The sequence below is a fragment of the Solanum lycopersicum genome, chromosome 3 (genome assembly GCF_036512215.1).
Source record: "Solanum lycopersicum chromosome 3, SLM_r2.1".
NCBI lineage: Eukaryota > Viridiplantae > Streptophyta > Magnoliopsida > Solanales > Solanaceae > Solanum > Solanum lycopersicum.
In genome coordinates this window covers 4,555,885-4,583,407 of record NC_090802.1, presented here as the reverse complement: position 1 = coordinate 4,583,407, position 27,523 = coordinate 4,555,885, and the positions used below count along the sequence as shown (strand labels likewise).

The following is a 27,523-nucleotide window of genomic DNA, read 5'->3' as shown; positions in this document are numbered from 1 at the left end:
TATCAAATTGTGGAATGTCTTTTTATCCCTGCACTATTTATAGTGTATTTTAAGGGTATATATGTGCCCACGTGGATATGAAAAATATTGCATAACTATAAATAATAATGTGTCCATTTGGGCACATACATACATTTAAAATACACTATTAGATAGTTCAGGGTAAAAGATCCAATTTGATATTGTAACAACAATTTCAACCAAAATTTGAGTATTTTTAAGATTGTTTCCCTAACTTTAAGCTAAATTTTGCCTTACATATTAAATTTTGAAGTTCTACTGTTATTATACAATATTGTCTACTTTAAAAGTCTATTAGTTCGAGCAAGTCAACAATTATGAGTAGCAAAAATCTTATAAGCAATTTTTTAAATATCATGACTTTCTATTAATATGAAAATGTTAACTACTCCGCCTGAATCTAATCAGATACATTATTAACGACTTTATTTGTTTAATTAATCATAGTTTCACAGAAGAACTTTATAAGTTTTCAAAAACTATCCAATTTTTTCTAAATTACACATGGACCACCTTTTCGGTATATGGACATCACAAACTAAAATATAACTAACAACAATACACAAAGTGATGGGATTTGAGAATGTTAGAGTATATACAGATCCTATTATTACCTCATAGAGATAGAGAAGTTGTTTCCAAAAGACCCTGACTCAACTACGACAAATCTAAGTACAAGGAAGAAAGAAAATAGCGTAAGAAACATAACAACTACAAGAGTAGACCAAAAATAATAAAATACTATAATAATCGAGACACAATAAATAACAAACGATAATGAATATTTCAGACATCATCACAAACTGAATAGGAAACAAATATTCGATTTTTAACATTAATATCCCTAGAATGCATGGTTGCAATTATGCCCAAGGACCCGACCACTTTGTCCACCTTGTGATGATAAGGTCCCTAACTCGTGGACACAAATTGGCCTCGTCTACTCAAACTTGAGGTTCACATAAAAGGCAAAATATCTTCAAACTTTTAAACTTTCTGACTTATAGAAAATTATCTATCCATTTTCTCTTCAAATCATAACATTAGCAAAATGGGGTCTCAAATTTACTCATCAACTCCTCAATTCTCCTGCCAATTTCCCAAAATCAAATCAAGACAAATATCTTCATATTCCTCAGTTCAGTTAAAACCAAGAATCAGCATCATAAGTTGTCAGCAACAGCCACAGTCTACTGGTGTTGTTACTGAAACACCAGTTCCAAGAACTGCTATATACAATGTCGACTTCAAGACTTTTGAAGATTGTAAACTTGGCATATCCAGATACCCAGATTTTGTGTATAATGCACAAGGGGGTACAGGTACTGGAACTGGCAAAAGAATTGAGTCGAGCGATGAAATTTCAATTGATTTTGACTTGGAAAAGTTGTACATTCCTCCATTAACATCTGCAACTGCTAAGTTCTTGGGATTGCCATTGCCCCCTTTTCTGAAAATTGACGTTGAACCTGAGCTCCTTAGAGGATATGTCAACCAAGAAACTGGCAAGGTACATTCCTTACCGCTTTCATATATTGTCCTTAACAGAAACATATCGTGAATTTATCAAGAAGCTGAGAAAAGAGAGGTTAAATTTCAAGCTGATACCTTTTACAGGTTAATCTGGAGTTCAAAGCCAAGTTCTGGTTTTCAGTTGGAAGCATCTACAGAGCGCCACCACTGCTTGTGGATACGTTATTAACATCAGACGAATCGAAGGGAGGAATGAGAGGAGGAAAAGGGGAGAGGCTAAATGAAGAAGGAAGGTGCAAACTTGTTGGGGTGGCAACAGTTGAACCTATTGACGACTTGTTTATGAATACATTCCTTGGCCTTCCAACAGAATGTCTTGCAAAGATGAATTCTACAATCTCACTTTCCAGTACCTAGAGACTTTGCCAAGCAATAGTTATGTGAGATCACATTGTATAGCTCTCAAACATTGATATAAAAAGGAAGGTCAATAAATTGCATAGTTAAGTTAAAGAACATTCAATAATGGATTTTGTAAACAGAAAGTGTAGAATTCATGGGAACCTGGACGTGAATGTCCATTGATACGGGATTTACAATACACTGCAATTGTACCAATTTTTACATCAGCTGTATATAGTATGTAAACTTTGTATACTTTGCTGTGTTCCAAAAGAAAAAGGGAGGACTTGTCCCTCTGTTATACTTCCTGCTATATCCATCCATCCACCAGACTTTCAACAACCGATCCGTAATAATTGCTCCTTCAGTGCACAGTATCATGCTGCATCAAGGAAATAAGGGTCAGAACAATCACGTGTAGTTGAACACAGTTAAACTAAAATTACCACAACTCAAACATGTTTTGAAATTGTTCTGGTAAACTAGCAAAGCAAAGTGCTATACATTATTCAAATGCGAGCCTCTGAGTATCAACCAGAGAAGCATATTGACCCTTCCTTTCCAACAACTCTAAGTGTGTTCCCAACTCCGCAATCTTCCCATCAGAACACAAAGCAATTTGATCTGCATTCTGAACTGTGCTCAATCTGTGAGCAATTACCAAAGTTGTTCGTCCCTTCATCAGATGGTCCAGGGCTTCTTGAACTAGACGCTCACTTATAGTGTCTAAAGCACTAGTGGCCTGCAGAAAATACAGAAAGTAATGTCATATTCATCAAATATATTTAGTATTACAATTGAAAGTGGATCCAGACGTTGAGCTTCATGCATTCAAGTTCGGAGTTTTACCACAACCAATTTGATCTACTGAGTTCAATTTCTTTTTGGGGGGTAGGTTGTGGGGGGAATAATTGTGAAATACTACCATGACAAGCAACAACATTACACCTAAAGAGCACCTAGAATTCATATCCACTTTCCAGGAAGGGTAAAACATGATTAAGTATGCCTCCAACAAAACCAAAAAACTAAGTACATAATCTCTGGATAAAAAGTCTAATCTACGAGCCTTTCTAGATCCCTGTAAGAAGTCCATTCCTTTCAATTACTTCTGTCTTTATCTGTGATACTACAAAACTGGTATTTACATTTTCAACTCTAAATAACTTCCACTTCCTTGCTCGCCAATGTGGTATATCATAGCACCCCACACTTCTGCCATCACTTCCTTATTAAACTTTATCCATCTTTTCTTTTTGATCCATTCCGGGCATAGTTGTGTTAGCCTCAATATATTTTAATGATGACAAACTGATCCCATAAACCTACTATGCAGGAGAAAGAAAAAAGAACCAAGAAAGATTGTAACTCAACAATGCAAGGAAAGGGAAGCAGCCATGGAAGGTTGACAATCAAGGAAGATTTCTACTCAACTACACAGGGAAAGAGAAGCAATCAAGGAAGATTGTTACTTGGCACAACACAACGAAAGAAGACCCATGAAGATCAAGGCAGATCGCAGAACAGAGGAAGAATAATGCTCAGTGTGGTACTTGGCTGAACAAGGAAAGAAAATCAACACATACGGACATATCCTAACATCAGCTACCTCCACTCTTTCGAATTTAGGTGTTTCGTATACAATAACGGCAAGAATAATCTGGGAAAATTTGATCATCTTAGTGATGAAATTATTTTTCTAGGATTCTCTCCCTCCGGTAGATTTTTCAGAGTTTTCAATAAAAGAACTCTCTGTGTTGAAGAATCTGTACATGTTGTATTTGATGATTCTATCCTTAGCATTCAGAATTCAAAAAACGGACAAGGGCCTAAAATACCCTTAAAGTATTGAAAATGGTACAAAATTACCCTTCATCCACCTATTGGCTCCAAAATGCCCTTTTCATCCACCTATTGGCTCCAAAATACCCTTGTCATCCACCTTTGGGTTCAAAATTGACCTTTTTTTATTGTTTTAAAATTAAACTCTTTAAATTTTTTTTTAAATGCTGGACGTTCAACTATTAATTATTATTTTAATTTATTAATATATTTATAAACCAATCCACTACCCACTCATTACTAACTAAACCTCACTCAATTAATAATTCAATTATAATATCAAAATCGTCATAAACACTACTAAAACACGATGAATTATAGATTACTGAAAATGACATTCAAAATTATTCGAGTCCGAATCGAAGCCCCAACTAAATTTAGGTTGAGCCGCTTATTTAGGAGGACACTTTCTTTCAAAATTGAATTAGAAATTTATGATTAAAGGTAAAGAAATAATAAATCCCGAATTAATTCATGCACTTTTTTTAAATATAATTTTATAAATATTTGTGATTTATTTTAAAACCTTTAATATATTATTTTGAAAAAAAGTTACATATGAAGTAACATCACATAATTGAAATGTAAGAATAATTAAGATGAACATAGTCAGACTTTTAAGTTTATCGGTGATTTTTATGTAGCCACTTGAATGTATGATAATTTACTTCTATATTTTTTAAAAACACTCAATTGGCAGTAGCTTGCATTAATAAAGTGACGGGTTCATTAATTTAGAGGGATTTAATTAGTAATGGGTGAGTAGTGGATTGATTTATAAATTACACTAATAAGTTAAATTATAACAAATAGTTGAGCGCCACGTATTTTAAAAAATATTTAAATAGTTTAAATATAAAACCGTTAAATAAGTGGTCAATTTTGAACCAAAAGGTGGATGACAAGGGTATTTTGGACCCAATAGGTGGGTGGGAAGGGCATTTTGGAGCCAATAGGTGGATGAAGGGTAATTTTGTACCATTTTCAATACTTTGAGGGTATTTTAGGCCCTTTTCCGTTCAAAAAATGAATGTGCTGCTGCAGAACATGTTGAAAAATACTCTGAAGAAACAAAGCAATAGCCCGATCCAAAAATTGCTGAGGGAATAACTGAGTGATTATCTGAGACGAAAAGTCAACTGATCCATTTGAACTGCCTAAACGCTCAATCTCACGAAAGTGGAAGCATATGCAAGCTATCCAGACAACCTCAATCATGGAACCCAAATGCAAAAAATGCAAACTAGAGCTTCCGTGAAAAAACAAGCATCCACGACGCTAATACACAACTGGAACCAAAACAAATTGATTAAGCACAAGATGACGAGTGCTAGACGAAGGTGATGCAGGAAGAACTTGATTAATTTGAAAGAAATCAGGTATGGACATTAATGAAACGACCAAAAGTCTTTGTGATAGGAACCAAATGGGTCTTCTGAAACAAGCTAGATGAGGAGGTAAAGTCATTAGAAACAAAGCAAGGTTAGTCGCTCAAGGTTACTCACAACAAAAAGGTATTGATTACGAAAGGATGTAAAAATGCTATGTCAAATGGACTTGTAAAGGAAGAGGTCTTTGTTAAGCAACCTCCTGGCTTTGAAAGTTTCTCTTGTCCAGATTATGTTTTCAAATTAACTAGAGCCATCTATGGTCTCAAACAAACCCCTACGCTTGGTATGAGAATTAAGCACCTTTTACTTGGAAATAATTTCCAACCTGGCAAAATAGATGCAACTCTTCTCTTACAAAATTCAGAATCTAGCATCCTTATTGTTTAAATTTATGTCGATGACATTATTTTTGGAAGCTTTAAGGCCAGTCTCTGTGAGAATTTTGCCAGTCTCCTGAAAGAAGAATTCAAGATAAATTTTATGGGAGAACTTACTTTCTTCTTGGGACTACAAATCAAACAGTCGACTAAGGTTACTTTCATTAGTCAAACCAAGTACATAAAGGAGCTACTCGAAAAATTCGGGACGAGAAAAGGTAAAATTTTGGGACTCCTATGAACCCCTCAACTTGCCTCAAAAGCAGATTTGCCAGGTAAAAATGTCAATGAGAAAACATATCAAGGAATGATCGGATCACTACAATATTTGACTGCCAACCGACCAAACATCATCTTTAGTGTCTGCAAATGTGCTAAATTTGAATCAACTCCAAAAGATTCTATCTCACTGAAGTAAAGAGAATCATTTGATATCTCATTGGAACCCAAGATTACGGATTATGATATCCTCACTCAACAAATTTTGATTTAATTGGATATTCAAGTGCTTATTTTGCAGGTGATAAAAAATGATAGTAAAAACACAAGTGGCACCTGTCAAAATTTTGGGCGAAGCTCTAATCTTTGGCATAGCAAGAAACAAACTTCAATGACTCTATCACCCACTGAATTAGAGTACTTGTAGGGAGGTGTGATACTCAACTGTTATGGATAATGCATTAATGAAATGACTAAAAATTATCTTATGAATTAGTACCTATTTTATGCGGTAATAGTAGTTGTTGAATTAGGTCTTAGGCCTAACTCACACCCCAAAAGCTAGCCAAAAGGGAGGAGGATTACCCAAACCTTATAAGGAGTCCACCCTTCTCATTAACTACCGATGTGGGACTTTTGTCATTCCTTAACACCCCACCTCACGCCCAGTGCTTAGCATCTAGTGCGTGGACAATTTTGATTTGTGGGGGTCCCGACATCAGGTGAGACGGATCCTGCTCTGATATCAATATAGGAAAAGAATATTATTAAATTGTTGATGTTTATATATTACATTAAGACCCTATTTATAGACACCAAAATACAATCCTATACCAAGTAGGATACTATTTACTATTCCTATTTTTGTTTTTATTCCTATTCTATTCTAAATAGGATTGTGTAAACCTATTCCTATTCTACTAGGATTGTACAAACCTATTCCTATTCTACTAGGATTATATAGACCTATTCATATTCTAACACTCCCCCTCAAGCTAGTACATACAATTCATGTACCTAGCTTGTTACAAATGTAATAAACACAAGGGGTTTGGTGAGATATTTGTTGACTTCACAAAATTGACAGTCAATCTCAATGTGCTTGTCTTCTCATTAAATATTGAATTTGATGCATAATGCCAGTCAATCTCAATGTGCTTAATCTTACATGAAATACTGAATTTGAATGTTGGTGTTGAACTTCCCAAACCAGGCTTGAGAAAAATTGTTCTAGACAATAGAGTGATCTACACAATTGACATACAAGGCTACTAAACTCCCCCAAGCAACAAAGTGCTCAAAACTAGTATAAAGTATATGGATCTTGTTGGAATCAATACATGAGTTGATATTAAATAAGAAAGTGACCAAAAAATTGATCGGAACATGCTCATATGTCGGAGTATTAGATTTGATGGCTAAAAGTGGTCATAATCTAAAAAATAAAATTATATGGGTATGGTCGGTATGATGTCACGACCCAACAAGTAAATAGAAATTATATAGAATAGTTCAAATTGATGGAACGAACCCCATTTAAAAAAAGAAATAATATGGTAGGGTTGGAATTATGGCATAACCCTACGCAAATCAGATTTGAGGAGTCACCGAAAAGACGAATGGAACTATGCAAATCAAATTTGAGTCACTGAAAAGACATGATGTTATGCACAACTCAAATATGAGAAAATAGTTTGGAAAAATCCACGGTATTACGAATTAAATTTGGAAATACTCTGAGAAGATGCACGGTGCTACGCAAATCAGATATGTAAAAAAAAGCTAGTCACCAAAAAGATGGCACGATCACAAATTATCTATGAAAAAGTAGTCACTGCAATGATGGCACAGTGCTACACAAATTAAATATGAAAAAGTAGTCACTGGAATGATGGCACGGTGCTACAAAAATAAAATATGAAAAGGTAGTCACCAGAATAATGACATGGTGCTACACAAATTAGATATAACAAAGCAGTCACCGCAAAGATACACGGTGATCCATCTTTTGCTAACATAATCAAACATAATCATTAGCCGGACAGGCGACATATATGGATAATAGCCGCCCGCCGACAACAGAAGCTCTTTGATTGTTTACCAAGATCGTAGAGGCTCTAATACCATGTTGAATTTGGTCCTAGGCCTAACTCACACCCCAAAATTTAGCTTAAAGGGAGGAGGATTATCCAAACCTTATAAGGAGTCCACCCATCTCATTAACCACCGATGTGGGACTTTTGTCATTCTTTAACACTAGTGCTATCAATCTTTCCAAATATATTGTGCATCATTCTAGAGCAACGCATATAGATATTAAGCAACATTTTATTAGAGATCATGTTGAAAATGAAAATTTCGAGTTAGAATTTATTGATTCTGAAAATCAATTGGCTGACATTTTCGGGAAACCTCTTTTGGAAGATCAACTTTGTTTTCTCCGTGAATGTCTTGGAGTTGCCATTTTAAAATCATAATTCTCTCCGCTCTCTTTAATGCTTAAAGTTACTGCATTTAAAAACCATATTTTGCAAAAAGATTTTTACCATCATTACTTGATCTTTTTATTCCCTTTCCTTTTCCCCATACTCTATTCCTTTACCAAAGCGCCACTTCCGCTCACATCTTTCACATCATAAACCCTCCACTCTCTTTTCATACTTCCTCCTCTCATTAAATTTCTCCACAATTCACTCTTCCTCTCTAAGAAAAAGATCTTCCATGGCTTCCTCCACCAGATGTTCAAGTAAAAGACTCCACAACCTCTCTGAAGCCGAATTCATGTCTCCTGTTTCAGACTCCAATTCTGAATCCAAAACCGTTCCCTTCGAATTTTCCCCTAAAAAAAGCTATGCTCCTTCACAAGAAAAAGGTAAGTGTAACAAAAAGTTACGGTGGGGAGAAGCCAATGATTTCACTGCGGCGGACATGCGTCTTTTCTGGAGTGCAAAACAAAAAGACAAGTTCTTGGCCTTCAATAGTCGCCCAATCATCACCGGAAGGATGATAAGTTTGGAACAATTGGAGGATTCTCATTGTGCGGTAAGTGCTTATTTCAAAGCCCAAAACTTATCTCTCTTCTTTCAGCGTTGTGGTTTAGTAGTTTATGAGGAACCTGTTCGTATGTTTTACGCAAACCTTAGGGTTTCTAAGGACAGTGGGGAACTAGAAACCCTCGTCTTGGGAAAACGAATTATTCTGAATGATTCTCTATTCGAAAAAATCTTTAAAACCAAGTTCTCTGGTGACATTCCTTTCATGACTGGGTGTTGGCTTGATGACTTTGAAGTAACTCTAGATGAAGCCAAAATTTTTGTGGCCGAATCTGGGTCAGACCTATCTGATTTTGGTCCTTCCACCCTCTGTTTTGAGAATCATATCTTGGCTCACATTATAGCAACTACTCTGCTCCCTAGGAAGGGATCCCTGAGCAATATCACCGACAGGGATGTTTTTGTTCTTTACTGCCTACTGAAGAAGTACAAGATAAACTGGGGTGAATGGTTTCGAACCTATATGATTGAAAGTGCCGTTGAATCTGATACTCATGCAATTCTCCCCTATGGATTGATCATCTCCCGCATTTTGATTGGCTTGTACATTGATCTCTTTTACTACAAGCCTCTTGAAGTCTCTGTAACCTATGATATTCGAACTTTTGCTAGCATGGGATACATTTTGATTGATGGAAAATGGTCGAAGAAAGGCCCTGTCAAGTTGAAGGTCAAACAACCTTGGGCCAGCAAGAAAACTACCAACTCTGAAAGTTTACTGAAAGAAGTGGCTGAGATTAATGAAATGCAGCACAAGCAGGAGAAAATGGACAAGGTCCTTCATCAGCCAAAGGACACAGGTACTAATGTGGGAAAGGTACGGATTTCTATGGATAGTATTCATCAGCAAGAAAGGATTAAGACCAACAAACTGATCAACCAAGTTGACTCCCTTGACCATGGAGCCAACTCATCTCAGAATGAGCTTGTTGTGACCATTCAGACTTCTTTCTCCAACCTTCCCTGGAATGTTGAAAGATCCAATAACTCCTTCGCTGGGAGGATTATCAACACCCTTAAGTACTTCTTTTCCAAGTGTTTTTGATCCACTCTTTTTTTTGGTGTCCTCTCTTCAGACTATCGGTTCTTGGGAACATTTGTCCCTCTTAAAACAATTTGTTTTTGCTTTGTAACAAGGGATGTTTGATCCCCCTGCAACTATGTGCTCTGCATGCTACCCAACTATGTCTGCTTTTATGTTTAGTTATTGTTCCTATCTTTGCACATATTGTTCTGTCTTCGCTCTTTTATCTTCTTATAATGTCAAAGGGGGAGAATGAAGCAAAAGAATTCTGAGTAAGCGAGTGAACCATGACATATAGTATAGGGATAATATCTAATCAGGGAAGTTATCTGCTTCTTAACTCGTTTTTGTCATCATAAAAAAAAGAGGGAGACTTTTAGCCTCTATATGTTATATAATGACGACAAACTAACCCCATAAGCCTGTTGTTAGAATAGGAATAGGTATATACCATCCTACTTAGAATAGATATAGGAAATGGAATAGGAATAAAAATAATATATAGTTTCCTACTTGGTAAAGGATTGTATTGTAGTGATAATAAATACAGTTTCGATGTAATAATGTAGATACACAATTCACTAATATTTTTTCCCAATAATTCTCACATGGTAATAGAGCCTCTATGATCTCAGTAGAGAATCAAAGAGCTTCCGCTACCCGCAGGAGGCTATTATATATCCATATATGTCGCCTATCTAGCCAACAATTATGTTAGGAAAAGTTGGGTCATCGTGTATCTTTCCGATTACTATTTTCTCAAATCTAATTTGTGTAGCACCCGCATTTTTTCAGTGACTCTCATATCTTATTTGTGTAGCAACGTGCTATCTTTTCGGTGACTACTTTCTGATATCCGATTTGTGAAGCACCATGCCTTCTATTAGGTGATTACTTTCTCATATACGATTGTTGTAGCACTCTTTCCGGTGATTACTTTTTCATATCTAATTTTTGTAGCACCGTTCCATCTTGTACTATTTTCTTATTTGTGTAGGGTCGTGCCATCATCCGGATCCTTGCTTATATAGTTTCTCTTTTTCAATTGTAATGACTCTTCTAGTCATTTTATCTTCTGTGCATCGTTTAGAGCGTTCCTATACCGATCCCAAAGCATTTATGATTTGCTGGAATTGACAGTTCAGTTCACCTGGTCGTTTGTTTGATTATTGTGTGAGCTTTAGTGTTTTTGGAGCTTATGAACCTTGAACGATCAAAAGTTCAAGAAGATGACATTGGAATCCAATTTTGACAATTCCATCAGTTCCGAAAGGGTCATTTTAGGCTAGTAGCATGGTCGACATGACTCCCTAAGTTTTTAGAGTGAGTTGGTGCAAATTAGGCGTTTTAACTTTAAGTTTAAGGCTAAGTTTGACTTTAGTCAACATTCTCGGTAAACGCACTCAAATGAGAATTCCGTCAGCGCGGCTAGCTCTGGAATGTTGAGTTTGGTCCTTTTTTTGTGTCCTGAGATTTTTGATATTTTTCCGAGCCCTTTTGTGGTTTTTGACTTAAAATGTCCAATGGAAGTGGGACCCACATTTTATCGAGATGACCTCTAATGAAAACTTCAACTACGCCATTGAGTCCAGAATGTCGACTTTGGAGGGTAGCATATCTGTTTTATTTTTATCAGGTTCAGAACGAATTCCGAGCACCCTGTCGAAGACTTTGAAGAAATTAGACAAAGCTGAAATCTGGTGCAGCCCTTTAACGACCAGAATTTGGGGTTTTAACGACCAGATTTTTTGGTTTATTAGCGACCAACTTTGTCCTTTATAAAAGCCCAAATTTCAGCCTTTGTGTCTTACTTTAAAGTTGCGATATATTGAGCTATAGAACTCCAAAATGGGCGATTCAAAAGGCTAAGTTTTCGAGGGCAACGCATTGGTGAGTTTGGAATCTGATTTGGGATAAATTTTGTGTTTTAACTGCTGTCATAGCTCATTTTTGAGCTCAACTTTTAGAAGGTGATTTCTTGGCCATTTTAGGTCAAAATCTGCTGATTCAAGAGCCTATATTTGGGGGTTTTCTTGAGGATCGTCGTGGTGTGATTGGTTTTAGCAGTCGTACCTTCATTTTTGGTAAATTCTTGTAAATAGCTAATGTCATTGTTGTTGAATTTTAGCGTGGAACCTGGATTTTTGGTTGCATATTTGTGTTGGAACTGTTTCGAGTCCCGAATTGTGTTCCATTTTGGAACATAAGTTTTGAGAGCTGTTTAGGACCTTTATTTGGGGTTAATTCTGGGTTTCTTAATGCAAATCCCACTTTTTCCATTTTGACCGCGTAATTGAATCGTCTCCGTTTCTTGCGATTTTAGTGTTTAAAATGACCGTAATAACATTGTGACTCTATTTTTGATAGTGTATCAACGTTTCGAGGCCATTCAGAAAGGAAAAGCTCCGAATATATGATTTTTAACACCTATGCATGATCCAATAACTACCCTACCCAAATCCCAACTAATCAACATGCATTCACATGTTCGAGTTCAATCTAAGAAGGAAAACCGTAGCCTACCCGAACGCAGATCATGCGTGCTCCAAAAATCACTTCACCGGAGCTTTTCCTTTCTGAAAGGCCTCGAAACGTTGATACACTATAAAAAAAATATAGTTACAACATTATTACGGTCATTTGAACACTAAAATCGCAAGAAACGAAGACGGGTCAATTTCGTGGTCAAAACGGAAAAAGTGGGATCCGCCTTGAGAAATCCAGAATTAACCCCAAATAAAGGTCCTAAACAACTCTTGGAACTTGTGTTCCAAAATGGAACACAATTAGGGACTCAAGACAATCCCAACATGAACATGCAACCAAAAATCCAAATTCTACGCTAAAAATCAGCAACAATGGCGGCATTTACAAGAATTTACCAAAAATGAAGGTCCAACTGCCAAAACCAATCACACCACGACGATCCTCACGAAAACCCCCACAATATAGGCTCTTGAATCACTAGATTCGGACCTAAAATGACCAAGAAATCACCTTCTAAAAGTTTTCCAAAAGTTGAGCTCGAAAATGAGCTATGACAATTGTTAAAACACAAAATTTATCTCAAATCGGGTCCCCCAAATCAGATTCCAAGCTCACCAATGCGTTGCCCTCGAAAAATCTCACAACGTAGCCTTTTTAATAACCCGATTTGGAGTTCTATAGCTCAATATATCGCAATTTTAAAGTAAAACACAAAGGCTGAAAATTGGGGTTTTATAAGGACGAATCTGATCGCTAATAAACCCAAAAATCTGGTTGTTAAAACCCCAAATTCTGGTCATTAAAGGGCTGCACCAGATTTCAGCTGTCTAAAATCTTCAAAGTCTCCGACGGGTGCTAGAAATCCGTTCGGAACCTGATAAAAATAAAATATATATGCTACCCTACCAAAGTCGACATTCCAGACTCAATGGTGCAGTCGAAATTTCCATCAGAGGTCATCTCGATAAAATGTGGGTCCCACTTCCATTGGCCATTTTAAGTCAAAAACTACAAAAGGGCTCGGAAAAATATCAAAAACCTCATAACACGAAAGAAGGGTAAAAACTAGACCAAACTCGACATTCCGAAACTTCTCATCCGAGCGCATTTACTCAGAATGTTAACTAAAGTCAAACTTAGCCTTTAACTTAAAGTTAAAACGCCTAATCGCACCAACTCACACTGAAAACTTCAGGGGTGTCGACCATGATACTAGCCTAAAATGACCCTTCCGGAACTGATGGAATCGTCAGAAGTGGATTCCGATGTCATCTTCTTGAACTTTTGATCGAAAATGATCGTTCAAGGTTCATAAGCTCCAAAAACACTAGTGTGTTTGGTATGACGGAAAACATTTTCTGAAAAATGTTTTCCAATTTTCTCATGTTTGGTTGGGACAAAAGTTCTGGAAAATGTTTTCCAAATCAACTCATTTTCCTCAAAATTAAAGAAAATGACTTCCCTTCAAAAATTAAGGAAAACATTTTCCAAAGCTCTCCTCCAATTTTAAATTACCTTTTTTTTTGGAATAACATAAATTTTCAATTTCAAAATTTTATTTTTTCACCGATCTCTGAACACCCTCCCCTCTACCCCCCCCCCCCCAACACCACCCCCTCCCCAAAAAATTAATTTTACTTTTTATAAATATTTTCAACTCCAAATTTTTATTTTTAAGCTCCTACCTCCCCCCCCCCCCCGGCCAGCCCCCTACCCACCCCTACCAACCCCAAAAAATTAATTTTATTTTTTAAAAATACTATCAACTTCAAATTTTTATTTTTTCATTCCTACCTCCTCCCTCTGCGCCCCCCCCCCCCCCCCACCACCACCACAACTACTCCCACCCCTTATCACCACCACCCAAAAAAAATTATTTTTAAAAAATATTTTCAATTTCATAAATTATTTTGTATTCTAGTAAAACTAAAAAATATTCTTCAAAAATATTTTTCATTCATAAATCAAACACTAGAAATCATTTCCGAAAAATATTTTCTACTCACCAACCAAACATGAAAAAATAAGTCCAAAATCTACCTGGAAAACATTTTCCTTCACACCAAACACACCCTAAAGCTCACACAATAACCAAAGGAACGACCAGGTGACATAATTGTCAGTCCCAGCTAGTCATAAATTGTAATGACCCTTCTTGTCATTTTTAGTGTTTTATCTTCTGTGCATCGTTTAGAGCGTTCCCATAGCGATCCCAAGTCATTTATGACTTGCTGGGACTGACAAATCGACCACCTGGTCGTTCGTTTGGTTATTGTGTGAGCTTTAATATTTTTGGAGCTTATGAACCTTAAACGATCATTTCGATCAAAAGTTCAAGAAGATGACATCAAAATTCAATTCTGACAATTCCATCAGCTTTGGAAAGATTATTTTAGATTGTCGACATGACTCCAGAAGTTTTCAGTGTGAGTTGGTGCGATTAGGCGTTTTAACTTTAAGTTAAAGACTAAGTTTGAATTTAGTTAACATTCTGAGTAAACGCGCTCGGATGAGAATTCCGTCAGAGCGGCTAGCTCCGTAATGTCGAGTTTGGTCTAGTTTGACCCTTCTTTCGTGTTCTGAGGTTTTTGATATTTTTCCGAGCCCTTTTGTAGTTTTTGACTTAAAATGGCCAATGGAAGTGGGACCCACATTTTATCGAGATGACCTCTGATGGAAATTTCGACTGCACCATTGAGTCCGGAATGTCGACTTTGGTAGGGTAGCATATATATTTTATTTTTATCAGGTTCCGAACGGATTTCTAGCACCCGTCGGAAACTTTGAAGATTTTAGACAGCTGAAATCTGGTGCAGCCCTTTAACGACCAGAATTTGGGGTTTTAACAACCAGATTTTTGGGTTTATTAGCGACCAGATTCGTCCTTATAAAAGCCCAATTTTCAGCCTTTGTGTTTTACTTTAAAATTGCGATATATTGAGCTATAGAACTCCAAATTGGGTTATTAAAAAGGCTAAGTTGTGAGATTTTTCGAGGGCAACACATTGGTGAGCTTGGAATCTGATTTGGGGGACCCGATTTGAGATAAATTTTGTGTTTTAACAACTGTCATAGCTCATTTTCGAGCTCAACTTTTGGAAAACTTTTAGAAGGTGATTTCTTGGTCATTTTAGGTCCGAATCTAGTGATTCAAGAGCCTATATTGTGGGGGTTTTCGTGAGGATCGTCGTGGTGTGATTGGTTTTGGCAATTGGACCTTCATTTTTGGTAAATTCTTGTAAATAGTTGCTGCCATTGTTGCTGATTTTTAGCGTAGAATTTGGATTTTTGGTTGCATGTTCATGTCGGGACTGTCTCGAGTCCCGAATTGTGTTCCATTTTGGAACACAAGTTCCGAGAGTTGTTTAGGACCTTTATTTGGGGTTAATTCTGGATTTCTCAACGCGGATCCCACTTTTTCCGTTTTGACCGCGAAATTGACTCGTCTCCGTTTCTTGCGATTTTAGTGTTTAAATGACCGTAATAATGTTGTGACTCTATTTTTGATAGTGTATCAACGTTTTGAGGCCTTTCAAAAAGGAAAAGCTCCGCGGAAGTGATTTTTGGAGCGCGCATGATCTGCGTTCGGGTAGGCTACGGTTTTCCTTCTTAGATTGAACTCGAACATGTGAATGCATGTCGATTAGTTGGGATTTGGGTAGAGTATTTATTGGATCATGCAGGAAACAATGTATTCTTCTACAATCGGTTCCGTCACTAATGCTTTGGAGTTCCAGATTTCTTCTGCCCATACTTTTTCTAATACATATACATGGTCAAGCTATTTGGTTCAAACGAATGTAGCTAATGCAGTAGGTCCCACCCCTAATCACAATATCATCTAATACCTCGGAATTTGTCATTCATACTTATACTGTTCTGACTTGAGCTGGATGAGTGAAATTCTATGACGTAAATAATGACCATGGTCCTATTAGAGCAGATTGGGAAATAGATCTCGATGCTACAAAAATAGAAAGTTTAAATCTTCCCATGTAATTCACAGGCTTAAACCAGAATTTACAAAGAAAAAGAAGATACTAAGGCCACCCACAGAATGAACTGCAGAGCATACATGGTGAAAGTCAATGGACACACAGATAAAGCATAGGAGGTCAAAGATTACCTCATCAAGAATCAAAATAGGGGCATTCTTCAGTAGAGCCCTTGCAATAGCAATTCGCTGAAAATAGAAAGATGGTATAACCAATTAATCAATATAGCTCCGCAAACTCGTGAAGAGGAAAAAAAATGAAAAGCAATGATAAGTGCATGCATAAACAGCATAGCAATTTACTACCTGCCTCTGTCCACCACTCAATAAACCACCACGTTCACCAACCAATGTGTCATAACCCTGTCAATTTCTTGAGAGATAATTAGCAGATATAAGAATAACTATGAAATAGAGGAATGAAGAAGAAGCCTTTCAGAAATGACAAACCTGTGGCATTGAAATTATGAACTCGTGCGCATTGGCAGCCTTGGCTGCCTTTACCACGTCATCCTTGGATACATATTCATCAGGGAGAGCATAAGCAATATTTTCTCCAACCGATACAGAGAAAAGAACAGGTTCCTACAAGCGAGATTTTATGCATGTCAGAAACAAATATTAAGTGATTGCAATGCCCAGGACAATCACTGACATCATCAAGAATTTGATTTCAAGTCAAATCTTCGGTGGAGAGAATGAGCATGAGAATAGTGTCTCACAGATTCAACAGTGAGTGTTGGAGAGAAAAGATCAATACATACTTGATTAACTAGAGAGACAACCCGAGCCCACTCGCTCTTATCAAATGTTCGCAAATCTTCTCCCGCAACAGTTATCCGACCTCGAGTTGGCTGCAAGATCAGGTTATTAGCTGATAAATTTACCTTTAGACCTTCCTAGGAGGACCACAAAAGCTTGTTTTCAGTAATATTCAAATAGAAAATCGAAAGTAGACCTCATAGAAACGTGCCAATAACTGTACCACTGTACTTTTCCCTGCACCACTTGGTCCCACCAGAGCTGTAACAGTTCCACATTTTAGGGTTAAATTAAGGCCACGAAGGATTTCCACATCAGGCCTCACTGGATACGAGAAATCCACATCTGCATGCGAAATATGAAAAACATTATGGTGCATTTTCCATTACTTTTTCCCACTGTCTTTTTCAGATAATAGAAGAGTCCCAGATTTCTGAAACCATAGATGAACAGACAAGAATATGATCTGTTTCTCCTAAGCAAGACCTTTTACTGAAAATAGACCAGAAAATCTTTATAGAAAGATCTACCTTATATATTTACCCTTACAAAAATGAACTAATCAATAAATCAAACTTGTTTCCTATACCCTGTTACTTTTCAATATAAATACTCTATCCACTTTTTCCAGTACTAGTTCCTGGGAACATGCATTGCACATTGATCTCTAATTTTAGTTAAAATATCTTTCACAAAATAATGAATCGAAAAGATACTTTAATTAAAAGCTATATCAAGTGTCAATGAATTAAGTTTGTCAGATAAACTTGGGTTCGTTTAATTTTTCTTTCAAGGGTGAAACAGAGACTACATAACAAAATATTATGTTAGATATCAACTAATATATGCACTTGCGCATAGAAGTTGAAATGCTCTCTGAAATTTCAGCAACAATTTGTTATTCCTATTCAGCAAAGAAGTCTCCTTTGAACAACAACAGTATATTCAATTAATTCATCAATAATCTATAACTATATAAAATCATAATAGACAAGGCAATTAATATAATTATATTTAACAAAACAATTGTGTTGAGTTATAAAATAGGAATAAAACTATTCATCATCTGCTTCGCAATGTGAAAGTCATTGGAACTAATAATGCAAACCTCTTTAATTGTGATGAGAGTGTTAAAATCATATTCAGTCCAAATTAAATGTTTAGTCATCCTAAAAGTTAAAATTATTATTTTTAACAAAAGTTAAATTTAATATGGTTCATATATTAACATTCATGACAAGAAAAATAGGTGAATTTAATTTAAAAAATGGGATCTAAAATAATATAGTCATGCTAAATGAATTTTCTGCTACATATTTAATGGTAAATGCATGTAAAAGTAGGTTCGACACAAATTGACCAAGCCTAGAAGAATACATATATATATATATATGTATCAGAACCTGACTGCATCTTGTAGTGATCATCCTTTAATCCTCATCCTCATATCCCTTCGTGAACCACGACTTCCTCAAGTTACAACACTAAAAAGTTTCTTTATATAACTATTCGAACAAAACATGACTCTTGCTCTTCTTTAATGATCCCAACAATACATGGGTCTCTTACTCTCCTCTCGTACACGGTTTCAAACATATATTTATAGCTCATTTCATGGTTGTTGACATTATTTTTCTCCTTTTATCTTCTTCACCATTACAAAGGAGGATATGTGCACATTAGAAACACTTAAATCTCAATTAGAGCTAGGAAGTTGCATCACGTAAATTTAATGTCAAGGAGAAGGTGCACACGTTAGTTTACTTCTTTTTGGCTTATTCATTATACAATTTAACTAATGATCATTGATTGTCTAGCAAATAAATAACTTACAATCCAAAAATAATTTAAATAATACTATTTAATATTAATTAAATAGATATTTAACTTGGTTTAGGCGTAATAAGATAATCCAACTTTGCATTTTGGAGATTCCCACTTTTAATAATATATATATAGTTTCTCTGTATCCATGCTGAATAATGTAAATACTTCAAAAATTCAAGAATTTCAACTAAATTTTTTAGCCCAAATAAAAATACAAGTTTTATAAAAGAATTAAATTAAAGAACTTAAAGAAAAAAAAACACAAAAAAAGATAGCGAAGAAAATATACAATATACACATTGTTCTTCAGACTTGATTCATAACAATATATACTAGTTCTTGTCGACACCCTCAACGTTAACCCATCAAAATTTAAGCGTTTCTTCATCGAGTCAAACTACATCATGAAAATAGTACAATAATACTATAAGTGTTTCACTACTTAAACTATAGAATGAAAAGTTTACCTTAGGTAGGAGCCTCATGAAACAAAAAAGATAGATTTATATAGATAAAAGTGAAGGAATACCAAAAGAAATCCTAAAGCTTTGAATTAAATATTTGGAGGTTAAAGAATATAAAAAACACAAGAGTTATGGATATCAAGAGCAACAATTAAATACGTAATTCAATTTGAGTTATGAAAGTGAATATCTAAAGCAAATAAAGAATGGAAGAAATAAAAAAAAAGAAAAAATATTAGTGCAAAAAATAATATCATACTAAAGTGGTTTTTCAAATAACCAAATTAGACAAAGAGTCGAACATTTAGAAAATTTGCAGACATATTAATAACTTTTATGAATAATATAATGTTTAAAAATGAGAGAACCCCTCTTTGGGTGCTTTAGTTGGATATTAATAATTCAGCATTCAAGTTTAGGGGTGATTTTAGTTGGGGATAGTATAGTAATTTAGGGGGATAGTATAGTAATTTAGCATTCAAGTTAGTGGTTAGTGAGTTCATGTTTTTAAGGTAGTATGGATAAATAGATATAGACTGATTGATAGATAATATTACAAGCAGCACCAAAATATCAGATATGGCAGAAGTATATACCTTCAAGACAGACATCACCGGTCTCCGCCAAGTTTCGCACACTGCTACCAAATTTTAGTGTAGACATGTATCTTGTTTTGGTAGATTGCTTCTTCTCATGAGAATCATTCACCAAGTATAACTCTAAAGTCTCATCATGGACCTTCTTCTGCTTCATGTCTTTCTCTAAAGAACATGCAAGCGCTTCATCAATTTCAGCATCGGATAAAACTGAGTTAATTCTCTCAGTTGCTGCAAGAGCTGCACGAAGGTCTCCAAAGGTATTTACAAGGCCTTGAACCTATAATGCTTAATATGTTAAGTAGATGATGGAAGATAAAATGGAAAAAAAGTGAGCAACATCAAAAGAAAGGGTGAACTCACTGCGAAAGTTAATGTAAATGTATATCCGATAAATGAAGCCATAATTCCCACTGATAATTCACCCTGCATATGGTATAATTTAATTGATCAGTTAATAGACAAATAAAGTCATATCCTTAGAGGAAGAGTCTCCAGATATAAATTTACCAGTGGATTTTTAAAAAAACCGCCATATGTAAAACTCAAAACTTGAAAACAAAATTACATCTTAAGACGGAAAAACACTTGAAGAATAAATATCCATCTTTTGTTTTTTGAAGGTAAGATATAAATATCCATCACTTTGCTTAAAGTACTTACTGCCTTTACTTTGCTTCCACCAAGGCAATATAAAGCCATCAACGAGATATAAATTGCCACTCTCGTCACTGACTCATGGAAGGATTTGAAGGTCCCAATCTTTATGCTACTACTCTCAAACTCAAGTACCTGTCACAAATACACTCTAGCATCTCTAGAACAGCAAGTATGGAAATTCTAGTCCTTACTAAATCTAAGAAATCAAATAGCCTCTATGTTACCTGGCGAGCAAATACTGACATCTGACGCTTCTCCCCACTAAATGACCTCACCTGCAGAAGAGGCCAGTACAGTCGTATTCATTACCATCTGAAATTTAGTAAAGTTACAGAAGTTGAGGTAAAATCTGAATGGGCTATAGATCATGAACTTACAGTGCGAATGGCAGAAAATGATTCAGTCACAGAATCAGCTATTGATGCTTGGACCAGTCCATGAGCTTGGAAGACATTTACAGTTGACCTCTTGAACAGAGCTAACAAGTTCTTAAACATTAGAAAGGCACACATACAACTCAAACACAATACCAGTCATTACTAAGTGCCTGTTTGGATGGGTTTTTAAGAAGTAACTTATAAGTCAAAAGCTAAAAGTACGAGTAGAGGATACCCTACTTTTGGCTTTTGACTTATTTTAGAACTTGTTTGCCCTAAAAGTGAGTGCTTAAAAGCACTTTTTAACCATTCCAAACACCTCTAACAATAAAAAGTGCTTAAAGTTAAAAGTCAAAAGCACCTAAAAATAAGCTAATCCAAATAGGCACTAAGAGTCTAAAACCCACAAATTATCTACTTTCTGCATTTTCATTTCTACTTATTACTAACTTTTGCTATCATATCAATAACCCATATTTGATATGGTATTTATTTTTTTCTTTTGCGTATACCAAGATTATATGGTCTTGAGCAATATAAGTAATCTCCACATATAGTCAATACAATCAAGCTAATATGACAATTGTACTACAACAACATACCTAGTGTGATCCCACAAATGGGGTCTAGGATGTGACAATAGTAGAATTTATAAATCATATTAATAAAATTATATAAGTCAAGCTGAATATTATATTAGTGTTTTATTATGATTACAACTATCAAGAGCGTACTGAGAAGCTGAGAATTCAACAAAGGTATTACCAATATCTATAATTTATTAGAGTGCACAGAAAAACCAGTAATATCGAAAATAAAATATTTACCAACTAAAATAGACACTGCGAGGATGAGCAAGCCCAGAATTGGTGCAAGTTGGGGAGATAGAGCAAACAATAAGGATAATGTTCCCACCACCTGCATGAAAAGAGAACCCAGCTATGTGAAAGACCATGATGCTAGGTACTCACAAAGAAAACGCATTAAGTGGACGAGAAGAAGGAAAAATAAAATTAATGGACAATGCATTTGAGTGTCATTAAGGGAAATCCGGTAGCTGAAAATTTGGAGTCAAGAAATATGCAATTGAGGCCTCACCGTGTACATTTCCAAAATAAATCAGAAAAGAGTAGTGTCTAAAAAATCTTAAGAACAAAAATATTCGGAAAGGGAACATCAGGAAATTTTACCCAAGAAAAAGAACACTAGAATTGTTCTAATGATCCAACATTGGTGATTGGACTCACTTTGCAATCAAAGAGAAAGAGAGCTGATTCCAAATAAATATAAAGCTCACTTTTGTTTAGTGAGAGTAGCTTGCCTCTGATAGTGCCCTAAAACCACGATCCCGTGAAGTATTCTCACTGACAATATTTTTGAGAGAACCCAGATCAGATGTTAATAGAGCTGTTAATTCACCAACCTGCAAATAGAAAATGTAATGAATAATAGGTAGGCATAGGAAGAGCTTTAAACAAAAATGCCAAATATATGAGTCTTAAGTAGACAGCCAAACTTGGAAGGCCTACGAAAGAGTAAGACCAAGTATACACTGCATACTCCACCCTCCCCGACAGCATCCATACAAGTCATAATATCATCTGCTCAGGGTTATATGATCTCTTATAACTGAAAAAACCAATCAAAAGCTGAAAAACCACAGTGCTCAAAGGCTGCCTCAGAAGTTATAACTCATACTTGCATCAGGTAGATTCCACAAGACATTTTTTAGAAGCTTTAAGCAAACAAAATTCCAAGACAAAACCTTCTAGATGCAGTATACTAACAACATGAAAACTTATGGTTCTTCAGGGAAAAAAATTGTACAGAATCATGAAGTCTTCCTATGCTTTTTCCTTGTTTCTAGTCTCTGAAGAAGGCTATTCAGCAACTGGAAGTATTTGTCTATATTTGAAATAAAAAATACAGAAAGAAGTACATGTTTAACACTCAAACAGAGAATAAATTAAAAACCATTATAACCACAGGTGTAAGAAATTTTCCAGATCAATAAGGCACTTTGCTTCCTTAATAGTAGAAGAGTCTTCCTTTGAAATAAAACATGGATATTGTACAGCAGCATGTGTGAGAAAGCTAGTTCTCTCAAAAGCTTCAAGCATTTAGACCAAGGCCAAAATGAAGGGACCTAAAAAGCAAGCAATTTTAACCGGCACATCCTTAGACCTGAGTAAATAAAGTAAAATCTATTTGGAATTCATACAAGCACGCACGGGCAGGTACGACCTTGTATCATGGAATAGATGGCACAATTAATGAAGTATCATACCTTGTAACGGTCAAAAAAGTCAATCTGCAAAGAGAAAGAAAGGCAAAGTGTTACAAGAATGAGCTGAATGAGCTTGTAGAGTAAATCTTGGAAAACATTTCCACAGCACTTGAAGCCAAAAGGAAGTATATATGTTCCTGTACGGTAATAACTATTTCATATATCAGTTGATTGATCTTCTCCATGCTACAATAAATCTTAACAAACATTTCCAAAGTAGTAGAAGTGAAAAAGCAACGTATGTCTTTTTAGAAGGTAAAATATCTATTTTGTAAATCAATTGATTGATCTTTCCAATTACAAAAAGGTTATAGGCAGTGATTATTAACAAGGTTAGAAGAATGCTACAGTTACCAAGGAATCATGAGAAATAAAGTAAAGTAATTAAAAGATGTGATGCCTTAAATCCATGAAACTAGTATGCTACCAATTCAAAGTTGCCCCGGTCACAGAAGCTACAAATGCATCTTTGGGTTCAACCGTTCAAATGTTGATAATTAATGACTTTAGCCGTCCAAATTCAAGACGTCACTTATAAACTATCATTTTATAACACATCATCATACATCAGGATAAAATTTTGACAGCTACCTAATCTGATTTTAGTGTTCACCTTTTGAATCAGTACTCTCCGAAAAATTTGAGCCCTTAAGCTGGACATAACCTTCTCCCAAATGGAAGTTATGTTCGCCACATAGATAATTGTAAAAATAGGCTCCAGTGTATATAGAAGTGCCACTTTGCTGAGCAGTTCCAAAAGAGGATCTGTTCTTGTTCCAATAAGTACCTCAAAAAATCTTCCTGCAATGATAATCTCAAGATATTGTAAGGCCTACGCAGCATAAATTTTCTATTTAAAACATAAGTTATACTCCTCCAGATTCAAAAAAAAAGAAATTATCGCACCTTTTCAATGTTTTAAAATAAATGAATTTTTCAAAGTCCAAAGATGTATTAATCAATTTTTTCCAAAATTTCTCTTTCATGGGATTTTCAACTCTCTAGTTTTACGAAAAGTTTGGGAAGAAACAAAAGGGTAATATTGATAAACTAATCTTTAATTAACTTTCTTTTGGAGTGTATCACACCCCCAATAAACCATTTATTTTGGAATGAAGGGAGTATTATGTGGTTCCATATGCAATTGTATCGGTATCATAATTTTAACTAGAATTTCAAAAAATTTGGCTTAGTGACACCACTCTATCAAAGTGTCTTTTCACTTCTGCTGAAATTTCACCAACAATCTTGCGTAATATGGGTGATACCATCCTAAACTAATATAATTGACTTGTCACTTCTATTTTCTCTGCTCCAAGGGGCTGACAGATTTACATCGAATTGATTTTCAGCATAATGTAAGTAACACACCCAGCATTTCAACGAAAATAAGCAGACAGAAAGGAAATTGGCAACTCAGATCCGAAATTGTCTCTGATAGGTCAAACAACTTTAACGTGTGACACCCAAAACTTGCACCTTTCCTGCAATTAAATAATGCACTCCCAAGTATTCGGTTCAAATTTTGGCTGGAATAGTTATATGGTTTGCATATGCTACTGACCTGTAGTATTGACCACCCCGTTGCCAAACCAAATAATGAATACCCAAACTCTTTCGTACTCAACCTTGTCATTCAAAATTAAAGCGAACTAAACATACTTAAAACTTCTCCATATGTTTGTATTATCTCTTGCATCAGCATGTTTAAGAGAGAAATGTCCATCATCTTATAAACTGTAGAGGTGCTTAACGTAATCTTAAGCTACTCCACATATGGACAACTGGTCTTGGATGAACCATATTCAATAGAAATTGTTTTTTGCATATTGATCTAGTATCCCACATCCTCACTCATGAGATATCTGATAAACTACAAAGATCTATAGTTCTCTACTAATTGCTTTAGAAATAAGGCAAGATGTTAACTATCACAATTATTCATTCACTATCTTTTACCGCTCCAAGCAATGGCGGCTCAGAATTTTTAACAAGGGGATTAAAAAAAAGATGCTAGAATGCGACACTTACCACCTGTTAAGGGGATTCACTAATGTATAAATATACAAAAAAAGTTTTGCTTTATCTAAGCAATATAGGTTTTTATCGAAGGGGATTCAATTGAATGACGATGCCAACAAGTAGAAAAAGTAAACATTTCCACTATCTTACTGTTGGTGGACACATAACTTTTTTTAGACTGAATATTGAAATTTGAATCGAAAAGAATGTGATTTGTGTCACCATCTCACTGCCTTAAAACCTGAAATATCTATTACGAATTACAATTCATTTCAGAAAATGAGAATGTTAGCACTTTATTTCCTCCTAATTACTGAAAATCAATGCTCTTTCTAATAACAAGTAAAAAAAAAAAATAGGAGTACTCCTTTTTCAACTTATATGACATTCTTTCCAATTTGAGACGTTACACAATATCTGATACTATTCTAGTTTTATTCAACTGCCACTCATTAAAAGCTAATCAAGTTTTTATCTTCGAGGTAGAGTTTTAATACAATATCATGCGCATTATATGAGTACCTTAAACTTTTACATGTCACATTTTACTTTATCAAAGTCAAAAACTTTGACCAATATTCATATTGGCATAATACATATATTGGATCTTAAATTTGGCTTCAAATTTTAACTTTGACCTTCAAATTTCATAATGCACAAATAGGCACTTTAACTATCCAACTTTTAAATAAATAAACACATGAGTCCTACCAGACAAAATACACGTAGGACACCACTTAGGACAAAAAGTGACATGTACGATGACATGTAGGACATGTGTGTCTATTTGTTCAATGTTATACAAATTTAAGAGTTTATTTGTGCACATCCAAAGTTGAAGGACATAAATGTGATTTGAAGTCAAGTTAAAGGGCACATTTATGTATCATGCCTATTCATATTCATAGTATTTATATGAGAGAATTGCAACTAATAGTTTGAACATTTAAATTTTAAATTTAATATCAAATTGATCTAAGTTAATTTAGATCTAAACATTAGTCAAATTAACTCTAGTGAAACGTGACAAGTAAAGGCGCATTTATGGAGTAATAGAGTATATTACATCTTTATCAAAACAAAATAAGAAAATGCATACCGGAAAGTAAAGGCAGGGAAAGAGAACAAGTGGTGCAGATGACAAGAGAGAAAACAGAAGCAAGGAGCTTCAACTTGTGCCGAGAAACAAGTTTCCATATAAAGCCCCAACGGATAACTTCAATTGGCTGAACCGCGACTAAACTATCATCCGATTCTTCAAATTTAGGGTCGCTTTCTGAAACAAAAGCATCAAAAGCAGGGCCTGTAATATAAGCCGAAGATACGACGGACCGCTTCAGTTTCCGGCAATTAACAAATTGTGAACGAAATGGTTGTGCTGTTGAGATGGAGAACTGAGAAGGTCCATTGGAACGGAGGAGTACCAGCCGGTGGTTGCGCCGGCGTTGTATAGGGAAAGGGGTGAGGGGGAGACCCCAGAAGGTGTTGGGTACAGTAGCCATGTAGTAATACTTTAACAAGTTCTTTAGAAAATTTTCTTATAGATTTTTGATTTATACATAGTGTGCATAAATGGCCAGGAGAAGAGAGAAGCAACATGCCTTCTCTTTATCCGGCCTGAGTCCCCAAATTCCAATTTGTCGTCTTCTGTTTTTTTCTTTTTAATTTAGGGCTTGTTTGGTAGTCTATAAGAGTTATCAAGTATCGATAACAAAGAAACTAGTTGTAAGAATTTATGTGCTATAAAGATTAGGGGTGGGCGTTCGATTTGTTGCTTCGGTTTAATCAAATTTTGATTCAGATTTTTGGTATTCAATTTTATAAAAGTGTGCACCATAATTTATACCAAACTAGATCGGCTCAGTTTGATTTTTTCTACTTCGTTTAGTTCAATGTTTTTAAATTGATTTTTCGTTGTGAATAAAAATAAAGAGGGAATATGATAAGTGTTAAGAGTTTCATCATGTATTTAATAAAAATAAAGAGGGCATAGATGACTTTTTAGCAAAGATGCCAAAGGATTTGTTTTTGTTTCTTAGCATAGATGGTTGTCATTTTGTTAAAGCCTAAAGGCTTTTTCCCATCACCGAAATGTTGAATGAATAAAGAAGACAATAACTAGCCTAGCAAATACGATGCCACAATTAACTTTTGAACAACCAAAATATAAGAACTCACAATGTACAATTGTACATAAACAACAATAGTTCAACACATTATTGACATTATATTTGTTGTCATTTAA

At 35.3% G+C, this 27,523-nt stretch overlaps 2 protein-coding genes across 5 annotated transcripts; one reads left to right on the top strand and one right to left on the bottom strand.

Moving 5' to 3' along the window:
* Positions 1–741: 741 nt before the first annotated feature.
* On the bottom strand, positions 742–27,071 carry ABCB20 (ABC transporter B family member 20). 4 transcript variants are annotated; one of them, XR_011219879.1, is made up of 20 exons: positions 26,378–27,071; positions 23,870–24,057; positions 23,257–23,280; positions 22,291–22,392; positions 21,797–21,887; positions 20,970–21,070; positions 20,817–20,867; positions 20,596–20,724; positions 20,296–20,358; positions 19,933–20,212; positions 17,242–17,390; positions 17,048–17,137; positions 16,734–16,868; positions 16,590–16,646; positions 16,416–16,472; positions 2,401–2,638; positions 2,059–2,278; positions 1,796–1,914; positions 1,630–1,701; positions 742–1,523 (listed from the first exon to the last, which is right to left on the bottom strand). XR_011219879.1 is itself a non-coding variant. In NM_001366388.1 (17 exons), exons 1-16 carry the CDS (start codon positions 26,778–26,780, stop codon positions 2,402–2,404), a joined length of 2,157 nt encoding a protein of 718 aa, NP_001353317.1. In that variant the 5' UTR covers positions 26,781–26,858; the 3' UTR covers positions 1,995–2,278; position 2,401. The 4 variants fall into 4 exon arrangements, 1 of the variants encoding a protein (NP_001353317.1); XR_011219880.1 differs by having other exon boundaries at positions 742–1,471; XR_003245882.2 differs by lacking the exons at positions 742–1,523; positions 1,630–1,701; positions 1,796–1,914 and having other exon boundaries at positions 1,964–2,278; positions 16,590–16,656.
* LOC101262593 (uncharacterized) lies at positions 1,073–2,151 on the top strand. Its single transcript, XM_004234300.5, has 2 exons — positions 1,073–1,531; positions 1,639–2,151. Exons 1-2 carry the CDS (start codon positions 1,073–1,075, stop codon positions 1,909–1,911), a joined length of 732 nt encoding a protein of 243 aa, XP_004234348.1. The 3' UTR covers positions 1,912–2,151.
* Positions 27,072–27,523: the final 452 nt, after the last annotated feature.